The following is an 18,347-nucleotide window of genomic DNA, read 5'->3' on the forward strand; positions in this document are numbered from 1 at the left end:
CACTGGTGACCACTGAAATGCTCCTGCCCTCAGCAGAGAGCTGGGGCTGAGCTGTAAGGCCATGGAATCCCAGAGCATCTCCAGCCAGAAGGGACCTGYAAGGATCACCCCCTGCACCCCACATGACCACCTAGCACTAAACCATATGACCAAGAGCTCCTTGAACACTGRTTTCTGAAAATCCAACACTTCCATCATAGTATTTCATCCCTGTCTATGAAAATGTGAATTTCCAGGACAAATGGGTCTTATCCCTCYTCTCTCTCTCTTTAACTTAATTCTTTTGTAGGCAACTGTGAGTAAACTGGAAGTAAGCATGTTTATTTAGTTACACAGCTCTGACAGTGCTGGTTTAAACATAAAGCAGGGCTTGACTGGTTTAATACCAGTGAGCTTCCCTGTGTTTATCTCAGTTCCACCCCAGAAAGAGTCGAACATTTTTTCCAGTCCAAAAATTGCTGAAGAGCACATTTATGTAAKTACTGCAGGGAAAGCCCTGGAATAGCACCTGGAGCGTTGGGCCATGGTCCTTGGGGCACAGCAGTTTAGGGGTTGGTGTCAGGAATTAATAGACACCAATAATAATATTTAAACTGAACTAATGATTTTTTGGGGCACGTCTGCCCAGAAATATATGCCAAGGTATCAAAATGATTTTTTACTTCGATGCTGGGGATTTTTTGCTTCCAAAACAAGAGCAGTGACAGAGAGGGCTGCATGGCTGAAGTGTTCATTAAAACCAGTATTGTTGTTTCTCCAAAGTCSCCTCTGCCCTGTTCATCCTGYRGATCAGATCCTCCCCATGCCCTTCCTCTCCTGTGCTCATTTGCATCTGCTGAAGTTTGGAGTCAGGCTTTCACTGTGATTCTGTGCTACCCAGTGCTGCTTGTGCAGCTGTTKGTGAGCAGCATCTGGATGGGGATTGGGAATGGAGCCGTGTGCTCTGCTGGCACACCAGGATCTGCAGTCCCTGTTGGCTTGGTCTGGAAGTCATTCCCGAGGCTGGATTTGGGATTGCATTTTTTAATATCCTTGGGTTGGGTTTTTTTTTTGGGTTTTTTTTTTTTTTAAAGAGAAGCCTTTGGCATTGCACAGAATCCCAGAATAGTTTGGGTTGGAGGGACCTTAAAGCCCATCCCATCCTGACCCTGCTGCCATGGCAGGGACACCTCCACTGGACAAGGTATAGGAATTGCTAGTGTCATAACTTGAAAAATCACATTATTTAGGGGCAACTTTTGGTTCCTCTAGATGCCCTCAGTGTGTCCATAACAGGCTGACTCCAGAGGCGAGGATACTGCTGAGAATCCAGGTTAAGCTGATGGCCAAGCCTGCAGAGCTGGCTGCAGGCCAGGCTGATGCAGGAGATGCACTGGGATAGAACTGCATGRAAACAGAGCTACCCACATTTATTGTGCTTGCAGAGCTTCAGGGGGATGTTTGGAGTATAATTACCCTCTTTTTAAACCTCTTTCCAAATCTTGCCATGTATCAGACATGGAGAATGTACAACGTGGTTTGTGGAAAACAGGTCCCAGAGTTTGAAAAGCTCCAAAGCCCCTCTGCTGACACTGACTCAGTCCCGGTGCCGCCTCGTGAGTGTTTGCATCAGGACAGAAGATGGAAAAATGGCAGCAAGCCCAGCAGTTATTGTCAGATAAACACCACAGAGCAGGAACAAATTCCTGTCTCCAGTAAAATCTTCTTTATCCACTGTCCTGGCCAGTCTGTGCCACCAGAACCACCCAGCAGCCCAACAATGGCTTTTCCATGAAGGAGGCAGCAGGGTCTGCCAGGACCCGCTGGGTATGGGAAAGAAACTTGAAGGAATAATTTTGCAAAAATTGTATTTATCAGGAAATTTTAAAAAATACCTCTTGATATTTCTCCCCGGAGCAGCTGGCACTTCCTGTATATCCTGTAAATACTTTCTAAATATAACATGAGGAATGATCTCAGCATATTTAGGAAGAGGGATCTGATCCAGTTGGGATGAATTGCGTTGATTTTTGTTTTCCCTCCCCAGCTGTGAGTTGTTCATKTGACTCTCTGTAACAGTTGGCAGGGGTGAGTCCTGCTCTGCCAGGACTTGGAGATTTGTTCTCTGAGGTGGGGGTTCAAGTTCAGATTTGCTTCTCATCAGCGATATCTGCTCATCGTTTTCTGAAATCCCTCCTCAGATCCCTTTTCTCTGGGATTTTGCACACACAGCCTGTGTCCATGGCCAGCACATTGGCCAGACAAGGTGTGGTGTGAAGGAAGCTCAGAATTAAACCTCTGATTTCAAGTGCAGCTGTGGATTTGTGCTGGTTTTTACATCCCAGAATGATTTTCTAAACCCTTAAAATTCATTTGGCTGGGAGGACTTGGTGAGTATTCTTCTTTGACCTGGGGAGAGAATATCCAGGCATTTGTTCAGAGTGAGCTGTAAATGTYAGGAATGCTCCAGGAGTTCCTGCAAAGGTTGTTCCAGAAATCAAAGGTGGCACGTTTTCTTTTCCAAACCAGTTCCTACATCCTTTTTCTTCTACTGAGCCTCCAGAATCAAAATCAGCTGTTGGGATACTCTCTCCTATCTCTTTCCTCACTCATCATCCTCCTCCAAAGCCACGTCCCTGGGTGCCTCATTAGGTTGATAAACTACTGCTTTGGCCCTGGGCCTCTGTAATGCTGCTGGGGCTGCCAGTGGCTGGAAGCAGAGTTCATTTTTGCTCCTCTTGTTCCTGAAGGTGGGATTTGATGCTTCAGGCAGTTTCAGATAGGTTCTCCTTCAAAAACCCTTTGGTTCTCCTTCAGAAACTCTTTCCCTTCAGCTGACCTGATGAGTAAGCCCCAAATGGAAATCTAGCAGAGCCAAACCTCTTCTGTCTGAATTTTGATGATTTAGGGTTGGTTATGGCTTTGGCTTCATAATCTGTAGAGCAGGATTGTGTCTCTGGCTTTCCAGAATTATTTTTTCTGGTGTGACAGTATCCYGAAGGAGTTTAGTGTTCCTGCAAGATCCTGAATGGTAATGGTTCATACCTTTATTAGAAGAAGTGGGAAGCAGCAGAACTGCAGCAGAACTGGGAGCTTTCGTGGCAGGGATGGGATTACCAAGTCTGGTGCTAATCACAGGATAAGTGCAGGGACTTCTTTCTGCACAAGACTTTGGGGTTTGTGTTGTTAGATTTCTTCCAAACGTCTAATCTAAATCTCTCCTATTTCAGTTTCTTCCATTCCCTCTTGTCCTGCAACTTTTGTCAATGTAAAAAGTTGCTCTCCCTGTAATATAAGCCCCCTTTAGGCACTGGAAGGCTGCAGTGAGTCTCTCCAGAGCCTTCTCTTCCTAAAGTGGCAGGGATTGTATTTTCAAATTCGGATTCCAGGTGAGCTGCAGGGGTCTCTGGTGTCTTCCTCGGAGCTACTTGGCAGAATGCAGGAATGGGACCCAGGGAGCCAAGACACCAGGCAGGAGCATGGAGTTGCCTTGCTGTTGATATCATTGTTTTCTTTCTCCTTTSCCAGAAGAGAAGCCAAAACCAGATCCAGTATTAAAACCACCTTCTCCAGTCCTCAGACCAGAACCTAGTGGGGAGAAGAAAGATCAAGCTGGGCAGCCAGCGGAGTCCCCCATCTCAGCAGAACCCCCMGCAGAAGTTCCTCGTGCTCCATCACCGGTCCCGGCCGCTCCCAGCGCCGCCATTCCCGCGGCYRYCRCCACTGTCACCGTGTCCAGCACAGCCCTGCCCGCGGCGCAGCCGGAGGACAAATGTGAAGCAGCCTCCCTGCAAGAGGAAGCCTCGCCTGTAGCCAGCAGCACACCCTGCACGGACACGGCGGCCCCTCCTCCCGCAGAGGAGCCGGGTGCTGAGGTGTGTGTGGAGCCCAGCAGCGTGGTAGCATCGCCCGGTGACACCCCGGTGACAGCCGGGCCCGCTGTCAGTACTGACCCCAGTGGCACCGGGGCAACGAGGCCTGAGCCCGGGGCAGAGGTGGCCCAAGTGGAATCTGTGCCCTTGGCTGTGCAGTCAGAGCCCCCTGAGGCGCCCCCAGCAGAAGTGGAAAGCGTGCCATCATCTCCGGGTGCTCTTCACGCTGCTCCCTCTCCTCCTCCCACCCCGCCACCCACCCCGCCGCCCTCATCTCCTCCGGGTTCCATTGCTGCTGTCACCACTACAACTCCTTCTCCACCTCTTCTCCTGTCTCCGAGTGCCCTCCCTGTTGTCCAGGGAGATTTACAGGGAGAGGAGAGCACAAGAACTACTCTTAGCGAAGAAGTAAAAGATGCTGAAAAGAAAGAAGAGACAGAAGCAGATGGGCAGCTGGAGGAGAGCCAGGAGGCTGTGAGTGTGAACTCGAGCAAGAGTCCTGTCCCAGGTAAGGATTGGGTCCTGTGGGTTCATGTGGTGAACTGGATGGAGGATCAAGGAAAGGGGATTTTTCTTCTTCCAGCAGATGTTTCTGTCGGAAAAAAAAAAAAAGCTTGATGATGCTGCATGGCTGCTGTGATTGTGAAATGCTGATCTTCATTTGCAAGGATAGAAATTGTTCATAATCAGTCACTGACTTGGATGTGTGTCCCAGGCTGGGATGTGCTCACACTTTGATGGCAGTGCAGGGCTGTGGAGGGGATTGCAGAGCACACGGCTCCCAGGATGGTTTGGRCTGGGGGGACCCTCARTCCCATCCAGTGCCACTCYCTGCCAYGGGCAGGGACASCTCCCAYTRTCCCAGGCTGCTCCTRRCCCCATCCAGCCTGGCCTTGGACACTGCCAGGGATGGGGCAGCCACAGCTCCTGTTCCCCCTGAGGTGAGTGCTCAGTCCCAGGGCCTGTGGCTCTGGATTTGGGAGCCTGATCAACACTCAGTCCCTGAAGCCCTTGGGATGAGCCCCCTGAGCCAGCAATTTCCASAACTGCTGGAGTGGGGTCTTCTCCAGCTGTAAAAATGTGTCACAGTGTTCCCAGATGTGGGAAAATGCAGTGGACAATTCACGCTCACCCAAACGACTGACAACCAGCGTCACACCAATGTCACTCGTGTCACTTCATTTGTGAGGCTTCTCCTTTTCCTCTGCAAAAATCACATCTAAGCAAAATGTACAATTTACAATTTTAAATTTAAATTTTGAAGTTCACAGTTTAAAATCTACTAAAAAATGCCATTTTTGCAGTCGCCTTTTAATATCTAGCCTGTTTCTCCAAGTGTTGTTACCTGCCTTTGGTTTCAGTCCTGTTACATCACTGGTTTGGCATTGAATGGAGTAACACTCTGTATTTTCTTTGGAAAGTGGGTTTTTTACAGGACTTCCTGGAGATGAAACCACAGAAAAGAAGTTAACTGATCAATTTTTTATATTTGCTGCTGGAGGGGTGTGATGGGGGCTGTTCTTCACACCCAGCARTCTCAAAGTATTTCATATGTCACATCTTCTACACCCTGTTCTGCAGTTATTTCAGTTCCTTRGAACTGGGTGAAGCTTGGACAAAGAGGACAAACCGTTGGTTGTGATCTGGATCTTGYTGGTTTCATGTTTTTAAAGTAACATTTTACATGGGTTTTTTTTTTAGATGGGAAATGGCCTCAGAAACCTCAGGCTCTGCTCTGGGTTAAATGCACTGAAAGGCTGAGATTGGCCATGTTCCATGTTTGTGTGATGGTCAATATGCTGATTTTAAAATGCAGTGTCTACACATGAGAGGAGATCCCTTCACTACACAGACCATGAGGATTTTTTCCTGTTACTCTTCTTCTATTTTTATTTCACTCAGGTCATTTCACTGCTCTGGCACTTGTTGTTCTTTCAATCTGAGCTACTTCATAACTCAAATTAATTTCCTTACAAAGGATAGAAATGGGTCTCTGTAAATAAGGTTTTGCACAGGCAGGTTCGAGCTTGCAGTGTTACTACTGGCTTTGTAAATGGTCTGTAGTTTAATTTAAAAAAAATTAACTTACTTGTTTGGAGCTTTTAATTATGCAGAAGATTAATTTTAATGCTGTAATGTCATTATGCTCTGGAGCACACATTAGTCAAGCCATTGGCTTTGGCAACAGGGAAACAAGGAGTTATCAAGTCATGTAAAAAATTACTTGAAACTCAGATTTCTATTAAAAGCTCAGGGCTTCAAAGAAAGCATAAAGCTCTCCAAGTGTTTTTTTGTGCTTTATCCCTGATTTAATGAACCCAAACCATTGCATTTCTCTGCCAGCCTTTTTTTCAGCAATAATTTTCCAGTTCTTTCTTGGAGAGAGATTGAAATATCATCTGAGGTTGCCTGCTAATTCTGGAATGAGGAGCAGCATGGCTGCCATATACATTGGAAAATCCAGATGCTGAACCTCAGGAGCAAGGAGAAAGGGATATATTGTTGTGTTTTTCTTGGACTAAAGGCCAAGAGATCTCTTTATGATCTCTGGAATTGGGATTAAACCTGGGATAAGGGAAACTTCTCAAGCACATGCTGGTAGCTGAGAGCTCTGTAACTTTGAGCAATATTTCTTTGKGGTTTTCAGCAGAATGGTGTTTTTATTACAGAGCAGTTCAGCCACAAATCATCCCACTGCTTTCCCTTTAAAGGGAGCCAGGCTGGGCTGACTGGGACACTGCTGAGAGCTCTGGGGACAGTTCCTCCTGYGTGTCCTTTTCACAAGCCTGCCTGATTTTGGGAATGAGCCCTTCATCCCCTCCTCCCTGAGCTGAGGGGCAGCACTGCTGAGACTCCCAGGTGGGTCCTGTGTTTTGCACCTTTTCAGKGAGGAGTGAAGGGATTTGCCTGTTCTGGGGTGTTTTACAGAACACACCTTCTGCCCAGCAGTCAGAGAAACCAGACTTGGACTTTTTGCTCTGTTGAGCTCTGCAGTGAGAGACAAAATACATTCAGACCCTTAAACATCTTTATCTTGCAGCAGTTCTTCTTTTACAGCTCAACAAAACGACTTTGTCAGTGTTTGCAGGGAGAGGCTGGAGTTGAGCTGACCCTGTGGGGGTCGTGGGGAACCTCCCCTCTTCCTTTTCCACTGGCAGGAGGTCTCCACCAGATTTCCATAGTCAGGGGATTCTGCTGGAGCACCGCTGCTGTATTTCACACTGAATCCTGCCCACTCTAAACACCCTCCCAGCAAAGTCAGTCTCTGTGCCTGTGAGTCACCAGATCATCATTCCCTGCTCATCAGTATCACTGGTTGTGCTTCCCTTTGAAATGGGGAGGATTTGGTCCGTTTCAGAGCATTAAGCCACTGAGCAGTGAAGGATGTTTTACCCAGGGAGGGGTTTCTTGCTGCTGTTTGTGTTCCTGGTCTGAGCATCTGCCCAAAGGGGACACTTTCCCGCTGATCTGAGGGCACAGGTTGCATTCCTGCCTCCTCAGGAATGATTACCCAGAGGTTTTAGGATGGGCAGAGCTGTTATCTGCAAGGGGCAAGAGCATGTGGCTTTAAAAATAATTAATTCCTACTCTTCTATAAGGAGAAAAATAGATTATCAAGAGAGGACATGAGTGCTCCGATCCACACTAAAAACATTGTCCCAGCTAAAAGTCATCAATGACTGCTGATTTTTCTTAAATTTGGGAGTTTCTGTAGCTACAGTAAGAGACCAGCACTTTCCAGGGAACAGAACAGGAAAAATGTTGTTGGTGGAGTGGGATTTGTGCAGAAGAAGGTGCTACCAGAGACCTTTGAAGCYGTCATTCTACTGTGAGAAGCAAAGAGGAAAGTAAGAGACTGATGTGTGTCCCAGGCAGAGCACTCTGGAACACAGTAARCCAAAAAAGCTTAATACACATGGAATTCAAAGGGCTGTTTCTTGCCCAGCTCATTTATGAGATACATTTCTGTATTAAGTAGCCCCACTGTGGCAAGTCCTGGAGTTTCTGAGCTGGGAAGGCTGTAACAAGGAGGGATATATTTTCTTTTCCATGAGCTGGGAGGCAATGGTGGGTCTGTGGTCTTTCATGGCATGTTGGATAATAAAGTAAAAACCTAAGAGCTGGTACTGATTTAGGCTTCACAGTTGGCACCACATCAGAGGGGAGATGGTTGGTGTCTCATGGGTTGGACTGTGCACTCTCTGGTGGGTAGATCCTGATGGGAGATGTTTATCCACATGACACAGCTGGGGACAAGGTTTGAGTGAGCAGATCCCTCCAGTGCTGGGTTATCACCAGGGCTGGTGTCTGGGATAAGCTGGAATTAGGATTTCTTCCTCTTCCCGATCCTAAAGTGTATCTGTGTTGTCACTCCTGTTATCTCCCTTGGATTTGTGAGCAGTGGTAAGAGCTCCGTGATGGTTGGGTTTGCTGGTGTCCCTTCTCCAAAGGAATGAAATAAGCTGAAAACAAGGTCTGGAAGTGTGAATGGTGACAAAAATGAACCTTTTTGGGCRGGAATTAAACTATTGGAGAGCACATGAAGTTGCTCAGCTTGGGGATAGGAAAACAGAAAAGAAGATCGGATGTGTCCGGAGTTGTCCCTTTCCAAGAGCCAAACTGGACATATTCCTTTGTATTTCCCTGCAGCCTCACAGATGAAACTCCATCTTCAGATGGACAATGCTGTTGTCCTCTTGGATTGGGGGTTTGGGAAGATCGACACCTGAAGTCAATTTGTTTTCACCTAAACTTTGGCACCTAAACTCATAGMAGCACAAATTCTCCCTTGAGTTCCTGTAGCATAAATGTGAACTTGACASAAAAAAAAAGAAATCTGGTGTCTGCTATTTTAAGAGGRGAAAARACTGAGCAAWGTCYCCAGAGATCTCTGGAGATCCATCCCAGGCAGCTCCAGAACACGGCCGGGAGTTGCTCCGGCTGCTGAACCCCCAAGGCTGATGGAAGTTGTGGGATTTAAGGCAAGACTCACTCAGGAGGTTTGGCAGGATCACAGTCTCCACAGTGCTTTCTTTTGCCAAAAAAGGTGGAAAAAATGTATTCTTGACCAGCAATAATGTTCACATCCTGACAGCTGAGGAAGGAAACACCCCAGGCCTTTGCCAGCCCCAGATCCATGACCCCTGAGTTTATTTCTGTGCAGTTAAAAATGAAATGTTATTTTACACTGTAGATGGTTTCCATAGTTTGAGTTTGAGGGGAGTGAAATTCTGTCAGATTAAAAACTTTGGGGTTGATCAGTTAAATTACTTGGCTGGGGCAATATTGAGGTGTTGCTGTGCAGACATAATCCCTTCTTGGAAAAACCCCTGGAAGTGTGGAAGTGACATCACCAGACAAGAAGACTGAAAATGCTCCATTTTCACTGAAATTTAGCAGATTTTGTGATGGAGGGAACTGGGGAGCCTGGCCTAGATCTGTGCTTTGCTAAACTGCAGAAATACCATGTGCATGGACACAGGGCTGTTCCCCAGCCCTGGTTTTACCCCAGGATAGTGGGAATAACGGGGCTGTTCTTGCCCAGCTGCTGGGAGCTGCCATGAGCAGCAGTAAAGGATGATCCCAGCTGAGTGAGACAAAGCTGTGTTCAGTCTGAGCCTGCTTGGCCCTTCCTCTCCCCTCCTTTGAGCCCCAGGAAATTCGGGGTCTGTGCTGGGGCTCTGCCCTGTCCTTGTAGCCTCTCCTTGAAGGGAGATGCAGTGGATGGGACGTGCAGGACTTGGAGCTTGCGCTGGATGTTTTTTTCAGCCGTCGGTTCAGTGAACAGATGATTTTTGAATAGTTAAATAAGGCTTTCATGTTTTAATTAACCTTGCTTTTGGGGTGTTCAGCCTGAAGGTAAAAGTGTTCCCTCAGTGCTGGTAGCTCCTGTTGCTCTTTGGGCTGGGGCCTGGATGATTCCTGCAGGAATCTGCAAAGTGGTCACCCTGCAAATGGGAGCACTCTGGAGAAGCCACTGAGGCTCATATGAATCCTTTAGAGCAGTGGGAACACAGCAAATCCCATTTCCTCCATGCCCTTAGGAACAGAGTTGGCTGTTATTAACTCTTCTTATTTATTTGTACTGAAGAGCCTTTCAGAATTGCATTTTATAGTGATAAAGATAGTGCAACTGGGTTCTCCACAGTGTCTGCCAGAAACCAAAGGCTGGAGCTGGAAATCTGTYTGCAGTAAACTTCAGTCACAAAATCAGTCCCATTTATACTCTGTTAACTGGGCATGTGTGCCTGGGATCCGAATTTAAGTTGGGAGTGGTTGTCACAAATTGGGAGCAGGTTGGATTAATGGGTTTCTCTCCTCTTAATATACTGTGTACTTTCCTCTACCCTTTAGGAGGACAATGTGGTTGGAGTAAAGCCGTGCTGATCTTGGGAATATTCTGTGGTGTTTCCTTTGACTCAGTGGRCCAGGGAGATCACTAATGCTGGAGTTCCAAACCTGCTTTTAAATTGAAATATAAATGCAGCTCAGAGCAGTGCTGCAGGATTGAAKGAGTTGTCCTTTTGGATGAGATACTGGAAATTGAGGCTTGTTTATGGTTAATATTATAATGATGTTATAATTACTGAGAAAACCTTCTCTCCCAGCCAGTACCTGATCTTTCAAAAAACTTGACTTCCTGAAGGTCTTTTTCCCTGCATSATCCTTGTTCTGTTGGCAGTGACCTCCTTGCTACCCCAAGTGCCATTTGGAGTGTGAATGAGCAACTTGTAAAACAATTCCTGTATTTTAATGTCATTCTAATGATTGTTATTGCTGCATTGGAAGTAAAAGTGGCTAAATCAAGCTGAATCCTCCACAAGGCTGCAAGGACTTAGTTTTCCTGTCTCTCAGAGCAGCCCCTGAGACGGAAGTTCATCCCCACAGCCACATCAGCTCTGTGTCACTCCATGTTGTAACAGATGTTTCCATTGCAGCCCAAACCACTGTAACTGCACCAAAGACCTGGAAGAAACCAAAAGACCAGACCCAAGCCACTGAGGAAGTGACAGAGACAGAAATGGAGGTGAGAGGGAAACACAGTCCTGCTTTACCCAAATTTAATGATGGTTGAAACTACTTTAGTTTTACTTCCTCCCTGTGTCACAGGATCCAGGGCAGAGTTTTGGGGAGGARCTGTGCTACTCCTCAGCATCGTTTAGATAAAAGGTGTCAGTCTGTTCMCTGTTAAAGCTCTTCAGTTTTCTTTGGTTTTGCCTAATTCAGTGACAAATAGAATCACAGAATCCCAGACTGGTTTGGGGTGGAAGGGACCTTAAAGRCTCATCTCATTGCAGCCCCTGCCATGGCAAGGGACACCTTCCAGGAGAAGGTTCCACTAAACTCCCACCAGCCTCCCAGTGCTCAGGAGCTCCATCCAGTGAAGGGTGAGGGAAAAGTGGATTTGGACCCCTCAGCACTGCCCCATTTTCATCCCAGGCCACCATCCTGACATTGGGCAGGTTCTTCTACACGGGGATGTCATGGCAAAGGATACTTTTCCTGCTGACCAACTGATGGAGAAGCTGACCAAAGAAAATGCTGAAGTGCTCAGCAAAACCACCTCAAGAGTGATTAGATGAGTAAAGAAAACCTCCCTCGCTGCAGTTCTGGTAGAGRTATTGCAGCAGGGAGCTTTGCTTAATATCCTGAGTTAATTTGGGGTTAAAATCRATCAGAAAGGGAGCAAGAGAGTGAAAATGTAGAAGTTCAGACTGCCCAGTGTGTAGATAGAAGCTKAGGTTGGCCAGATGTGATGCAGAGCAGGAGAGGAAAGGGTGTGACGGGCTGCACAAGCAGGTTCATCCTCCCTAATTCACTCATCCTCCCCTGGAGTCGCRTCTCCTGTACCACCCGGCATCTCCACTAAGGAATTCTTCAGAGGATTCCGTTGAAAAATCTGCAAGAAGCATTTTAGGATGTGTCCCCTCAGGTGGGGAGGCGAAAGGATCAGGAGTCTTCTCCAGAGCATTCTGAATGAAGTTGTTCCTTTGTTCAGTGCGGGGATGTGCTGGGATTTCTCCCGGGAGAAGCGCGTTCCRACGCCTCCTCGACTGAATGCACAATCAGGCTGTGTCCTTGGAGAGCTCTAAAATTAACAGCCAGGGATACTATTAATGTTTCTTCCTGAAACCGAAATGCTGGAATTGTGGCTGGATCTCACATTACCTTCCTTAGTGGGATCTGCTCCAGTTGACAGCAGGCATTTMAAGGAAGAATTCCCCCAAAACAAGCACCATGTGCCCTTTTTACCATCCCTYTATCACTGATGGTAGGAGAGGAGGAAAGCAGAGTTGTCTTTCCAGGCTGGGATTGCTCATGGCTTAACAGTTCCCTCCATCCTATCCCATGGGGTTTTCCTGGGCAGCTCTGAGTCTTTCTGGTTGTGCTGTTAATTACCAGTGGGTTATCCATGGGAAGGAGCTGATAAATCACCCGCGGGCTCGCTGTGGTGTGTCCCTGTGTGAGGCCCATTGGTTTTCCTGCTGCTCCCAAAAATGCCCTGTGGATCCATGAAGGGCCGTTCCACATGCGTTGAGTTTATTGGGGTGTTTTTAATGAAACCTCTGCTTCTGTCCGTGCTCCAGCTGAAGGAGGAGGAAGAACCTTCAGGGGACAAAGTACTTGAATCSGAGCAGGAGAAAGTGAACCACGGGCTTCAGCTGGAGAGGGAGCCCTTGGAGCTCAAAGCAGTGAAAGCTGTGGAAGAGAACGGGGAGCAGGAGGCAGAGCCGGTGCGGAACGGGGCCGAGAGCGTCTCGGAGGGCGAAGGCACCGACGCCAACTCCGGCTGCACCGAGAGCTCTGGGGAGGGACCCGTGTACCAGTACAAACCAGGTAAGTCCTGCTCTGCTCTGCTGCTCTGCCTCCCTCCTGCCAGGGCTGCTGACACCCCAATGTCATCCCTGTGGAGGGAAGGATGTTCCCAGTGGGGCTGGAAGGGGATTCAGTGCTCACCAAGTGCAGCTCTGCCAAGATCTGCAACCCAACAAGCCCTGAGAGATCTTCCAGGGGGACACAAGGGGAAAATTGATTTTGTCTTGCTGGTCATGGTAAAGGGAAGAGAAAATACCGGACTCCTTCAAATTACTGTGTGTTTGGATGTTGGTTGCAGCACAGTGGAAATGGCAGAGTTGATTCCTGTGTGATCRACAGCTGGAAACCATGCAAGAAATTCCGTATAAACCAATATAATCTGTGAAATAAGATATGGTTAAATAAGAAATGAAAGTGCTCATAGGGTCCTAATGCAAATATGTGAGTTCGTAAAGATTTAATTTCCTAGATCTTTGGATTTCTAGAAAAGTAAGGAAAAGAAACAGTTTGTGGTTTTCAATCCAGGCATTGCCCAGTTCAGTCCCATTGGGGGACWGGGATTGGGGTATAGGATATCTATAGAGTGTTTTTGTTGTTTATGAAGACGTAACCTTTTTGTTATTTATGAAGATTTTGTAATTTATAGACCTGAATCTCAATTAATCCACCTCATTTACAGAGACCTTGAGACCAACTTCTCAGTTTCTCCCATTCTTTAAGCAATTTCTTATTGAAGTGAAACTCCCTCCAAATAAAGTAGTTATTTTTAGGAGCCCAAAAATTTAAGAGTATAATAATAATATGGAAGGATCTGGAGAACGTGGTGGACAAGGAGCACAACCATTAAGGGATTCCACTGCAGTGGTTATTTCTGCACCATTTTGTTCTGACAAAGACCTCRATTGCTTTGGTTTTATTAATTCAGCACAACCATATCATGAGGGGGAAGCATAGAGGCCTCTTGATAGCTCGCCAYGCTCAGGGTACCTGACTAGTTCATTAGGCAAGCACTTCCTGAAGTTAATCCATAATTCATCATCTTGATGCAGTCAGAACAATCCCAGTTGGCTCCAGATGTCCTTTCACTCAGCTGGAGGGTTTGAATTGATCCCTGGGAAAGCAGCATACATCAGACTTGTACAATAGTACTCGATTTCAGTTCTACTCCTTTTAAAAGGGGAATTTCTCCCGTTGGAAGGAATTGTGTGTTTGATCCCTGGCTCTCCCTGTGTCGAGGATCCTTCCTGTGACACTGCCCAGCTGCACTTCACATTCAAACAGCTTGCTGAGGACTTCCCAGGAGAAAGAAATTACACATAAACTGTTGGTTGTTGTGTCAGAGCTTTTCCATGGTAAATGGCAGGTGGTGTGGCACAGTGGACGGGCCAGGAATTCCAGCCGGGATCCAGCCAAACCAATTCTGCACCCCAGAAGCTCCGTAGGAATAAAACTGCATAAAGAGTTAAAGTTTGTTATTATTTCTGTGTATTTTCATTCCCAGTTACTAAAACTCATCATTGGAATAAGTCCTTGCTTGTGGCCTCTGTGGGGGTATGGAGTGTGAGATCCCAGACATGCAAAACCAGTGGTCAGGGAGTGAAATAAAGGAATAATAAATACCTGAAGGGCTGATCAATGCTGAATAGGGCAGTATGGCATGAGGGAGATCAAAAGGCAGCATCTCATRCAGATGTTTTCCTTCAGATAAAACATGTTTTCTTCCCCAATTTCAAACAAACCATGTGGACAGTGCTGAAAATCCCATCTCCAGGCCACGTGAGGCTGCTTTTCCTTGTGCTAAAGTGACTGTAGGTTTATGTTGTGATTTACACCAGGCAGGGTCCTCCACATGCCAGAAGCCCCATGAAAAATGGGTGGAAAGTTATAATTCCCAGATCATGGGCTGTGGTTGTGGTTTGTTTCCCCATTGTCTCCAGCTTAGGTTGTTCACAGTTCCGTGGTTTCACATTTTCAGAAGGTATTTTTGTTCTGTGCTCTGTTCTCCTTGACTCCGTGTTTATGACTCCCTCTTCCATCAGACAAACCACTTTGTCTTCTACATTTTCATCCAGAAACTGGGAATTGTCTGTGTTGCACCATATCCCCCGGGAGGGTGGAAGGCAGAGTCAGACACGTTGGTTAGAAATGGAATTAGTGACTGGATCCAGGTGGGGTTGCTCTGGATGTGGCTCCACACTCCCCATTGTTTATGTCCCTTTAATGCCATGTGTGCTCCCCTCCTCTCCCTTCAAAATGAAAATTAAATTAAAACCGAATTTCCCAGGCTGGTGAAGCAGCCTCTTCCCTTTGGATTTGCTGGAACCATCTGGGTGAGCAGAGGGTTTGTTTGCTGTGGCTCTCAGGGACCTTCTCTCCCTATAGAGCAGTGGAAGCCCCTGGACCCAGACGGGAAGAAGCAATACGACCGGGAGTTCCTGCTGGATATCCAGTTCATGCCTGCCTGTATCCAGAAACCAGAGGGGCTGCCTCCCATCAGCGACGTGGTGCTCGACAAGGTGAGAGGAGAGCCCATCAAACAGGTACGTGCAGGGGTTTGATATAAATAAATAGCCCTAAGTTCCTGAACCATTTCCATGCAGGCTTTTTGTGGGAGGCAGGAATAGTTGGCCACATCACAAAATTCTATAAACAGAGGTGTTGGTGCCTGATGAATGTGCACAGATGATTAAAAACTGAAGCTTTTTTGAAGGTCTTTATCTGGATGAGGTTATACCAGGGTGTTACTAAAATTTAAAATGACCCAGCCATGAAGAGCTGAGGATCCAAGCAAGTCTGGATGGAGAGGCAGCAGCTTCTATTAGACCAGTTAAAAAGTAGAGAGAAGCTTGTGGGCAAGTTGTTTTTGATCCGAAGTAGTTTCTTCAYTATTTATAAGTTGATCTAATAAAAGATCTTTAAGAACTCCATTCTCAGGCAGTTTTGGGATTTCTCTCAGCTTCATCTCAGAGCTGATTGTCTCTGCTGGAGGTCTGGGCTTAGTGAACACTTGGGAGTTCTGAGTCCTGGCACCGAGACCTCGCTCTGCTCTCACTGAGAACTGGGGAGTTCCTTGGCTTTGATGGAACCACGACAGACTCGCTCCTGAGATTGAGGGATGTGCGTGATCCTTGTGTGCAAAAACATTTCCACTCTGAGTTTCATACCAAATTGTAAAATGCAGTTTTATTCTCAAAATAATTTCATCCACCCTATAGCTCCCCATGATTGTTTCTCACTCTTCTGTGTTTTCCTGGGCTCAATTGCCCATCTCTCATGTTGGCACAAAAGCCCTTGCTTTGAGGGAAGGGKCAGTTTTGTGGTCCTGAACCAAGACGGGCCCATTTTGCCATGATTTTATCCTCCATAATTGTTGCTCAGCCTCGGAATGTTTGTGAACTCCACCTGTTTCCTCAGTAGTCACCTGCAGAAGATRTCTTTTAAAYWAAATGCTTATTTTTAATGTGTGGATGACCAAAACTTGAGCAGTCTATTAAAAGCTTTAAATTGGATGTTAAACATGACTATTATGGTTTAGCAGAAGTTGTGCATAGATTGCATGACCTTTGGTAGCTCACCACCCCTGAGCAGCCCCCGTTTGTGTGCTCTGCTCACTGTGCAGGTCAATCAGCCGAAATTGCCACTGAGGACTCTGGACCCCCGGATCCTGCCACGAGGCCCTGACTTCACACCAGCCTTTGCTGATTTTGGGAGGCAAGCCCCCGGGGGAAGAAACGTGTCTGGAAGTGTGAGTTTACCCCAAGTTGCTCATTTAAAAACTGGCCTTAACAGTGATGAAGTTTCTCCTCAGGCTTTTGGGCCTCTTCCGATGCTCCGATGGTTCCAGTTTTGTCAGGATGAGTGCAGGAGTGACGTTTGCTTGGGTGACAAAATTTAGAGAAATTGGAAATGGTTGTGGATGTTTGTCACCGGTATGTACTGTTTGGGAAGGATTCTATCTCCCTCCTGTTTTCCCCATGTGAGAGGGTGGAGGTGTTTCCATACCAGGACCCGGCCGTTGCGTGCGCAGTCGCGCATTCGTTGTACGACAAACCCGGCGCCAGCGTGTCAGCCTGGGGGGCTGTGCTGCACAACACCCACAGAGAAAAGAGATTTTACTAACAAACAAAATACATTGTATGTTCCATGCGTGTTCCTACTTTCTCTGTGCTTCCATGTGTTGCTTCAAARGTCACTTCATTCCTTGTCTTCCCACCTTTTCCACTGCTTTTCTTTCATTTTCCCATCTTTTCCCTGTGTCTGGCTTTGCCCACACTCCGAAGTCTCTCCGTGAGTTCTTCACTTGCATCTCTGCCATGTCTTTCCCCGGGGCACAGGTGCCCCTCAGCTCGTGCCACCCTGTCAGTGGCACTGCAGGAGGACACTCACACCGTTAGGGGCAATCAGTGATTTTCATCTGTTGAGATACTTCTGCTGTGTCTAGTGACACAGCCATCGTGGATCTTTCAAACCTGCTGCTTCCAGAAGAGTTCCCTGAGTCACCCCGTCGTCCAGGTGTGCAGGTTTCCAGGAGTCAAACCCAGCGCATTTGGGTCAATGTGCTATTTCTGGTTTGGGAGCAGCCTCGTGGTCAGTGCCTCGGTTCTGGGGTGCKCATCCATGTCTTGGAGTAGCCTCAGTGCCACGGTTTCTCTTGGAGCACCACCCGGTCCTCAAAGCCTCGTTAGGTCGCCAGTGCTTCCCATGTTTGGGCCTTGCAGGCTGTGCTGTGGCCTCTTCTCCCATCATGTGCTGAGTGTCCCGAGCCCCGCGGCGTGTGGGTAACGCGGCTGTCGCTCTTTGTCTCTCCACAGGCCTGCAAAGTGCAGAGCACCCCTGGATTGCCCTCCCTGGCTCGGTGCGGGCCCCCAGCATGCCCTCTCTTGGTCTCGCCTCACCCACCATTGAGGAACCTGCCGATAGGGGTAAGCCAAATCCCCCCCTCTCCCCCCAGACTTTGCACCTTTTTGTAGAGTTGCCTTTTTCCCCAACACCCACTGTTGATAAAGAATGACTGGCAGAAAACTTTACAAAAAGGTGCAACCTTGTTTAAAAAAAAAACGAAACAAGACTTGCATTGTACCCCTCTAGGCAGTCTTCAGTGGTGGGTGGGACATCACCAGCTGAGGGCATGCTGGGACGTTGGCCTGAGCGGGATCCGCGAGGGTCTGCACTTTGCAGACCTGTGGAAAGGGGGAGAAAAGGTAAGTCACGCTTACCCCGTTCATTTGGAGCATTCAGCACATAACATACATCTTACATTTGCGCCTTTGCAGAGCAGAGCCTCTCTTTGCCTTGTTCTGGATGAGGGCTGGAAGGTGACGTGGTTTAACCAGCCTGTCGTCGACGCCGGCGGTTGTAGAATCAGTGGGTTCTGAGCCCCAGCAATGGCAGCCATTCCCCTCGTGACGCATGGCACCCCCTGCGTGTGTGCTGCCTGTCCCCAGCCATCCCATCTCTGCACAGGCCATGCCATGAACCATCAAACCACTGCCTCTTCCTTGCCCCAAATAACGTCGAGCGGCTCAGTGCTAACAGCTTCCGGCACGTTGAGAATCTTGTTTTGCTTCTTTGGCTTTTGTCTTTGTTTCCCTCTTTCCGCTTGAACGTGATGTGTGGCTGTCCCTGGCACTAACCAATGTCACATCAGACGGCAGCAGGGTGGAGCTGCACAYGAGCAGA

At 47.5% G+C, this 18,347-nt stretch overlaps 1 protein-coding gene across 8 annotated transcripts in view; it reads left to right on the top strand.

The window, feature by feature from the left end:
* EIF4G3 (eukaryotic translation initiation factor 4 gamma 3) overlaps positions 1-18,347 on the top strand; it is a 137,276-nt gene that overhangs the window by 91,638 nt on the left and 27,291 nt on the right. For 7 of the 8 annotated variants that reach the window (XM_057380238.1, XM_057380232.1, XM_057380233.1 and 4 more), the window contains 6 exons: positions 3,508-4,359; positions 10,790-10,878; positions 12,440-12,689; positions 15,051-15,208; positions 16,288-16,413; positions 17,480-17,590. In XM_057380238.1, the coding sequence (XP_057236221.1) occupies positions 3,508-4,359; positions 10,790-10,878; positions 12,440-12,689; positions 15,051-15,208; positions 16,288-16,413; positions 17,480-17,590 (1,586 nt within the window). The remainder of the gene's footprint in view (positions 1-3,507; positions 4,360-10,789; positions 10,879-12,439; positions 12,690-15,050; positions 15,209-16,287; positions 16,414-17,479; positions 17,591-18,347) is intronic. The other variant, XM_057380236.1, reaches the window with a different exon arrangement.

Source organism: Malurus melanocephalus, unplaced genomic scaffold (assembly GCF_030028575.1).
Source record: "Malurus melanocephalus ecotype Western Australia unplaced genomic scaffold, MMel_1.1 scaffold_440, whole genome shotgun sequence".
NCBI lineage: Eukaryota > Metazoa > Chordata > Aves > Passeriformes > Maluridae > Malurus > Malurus melanocephalus.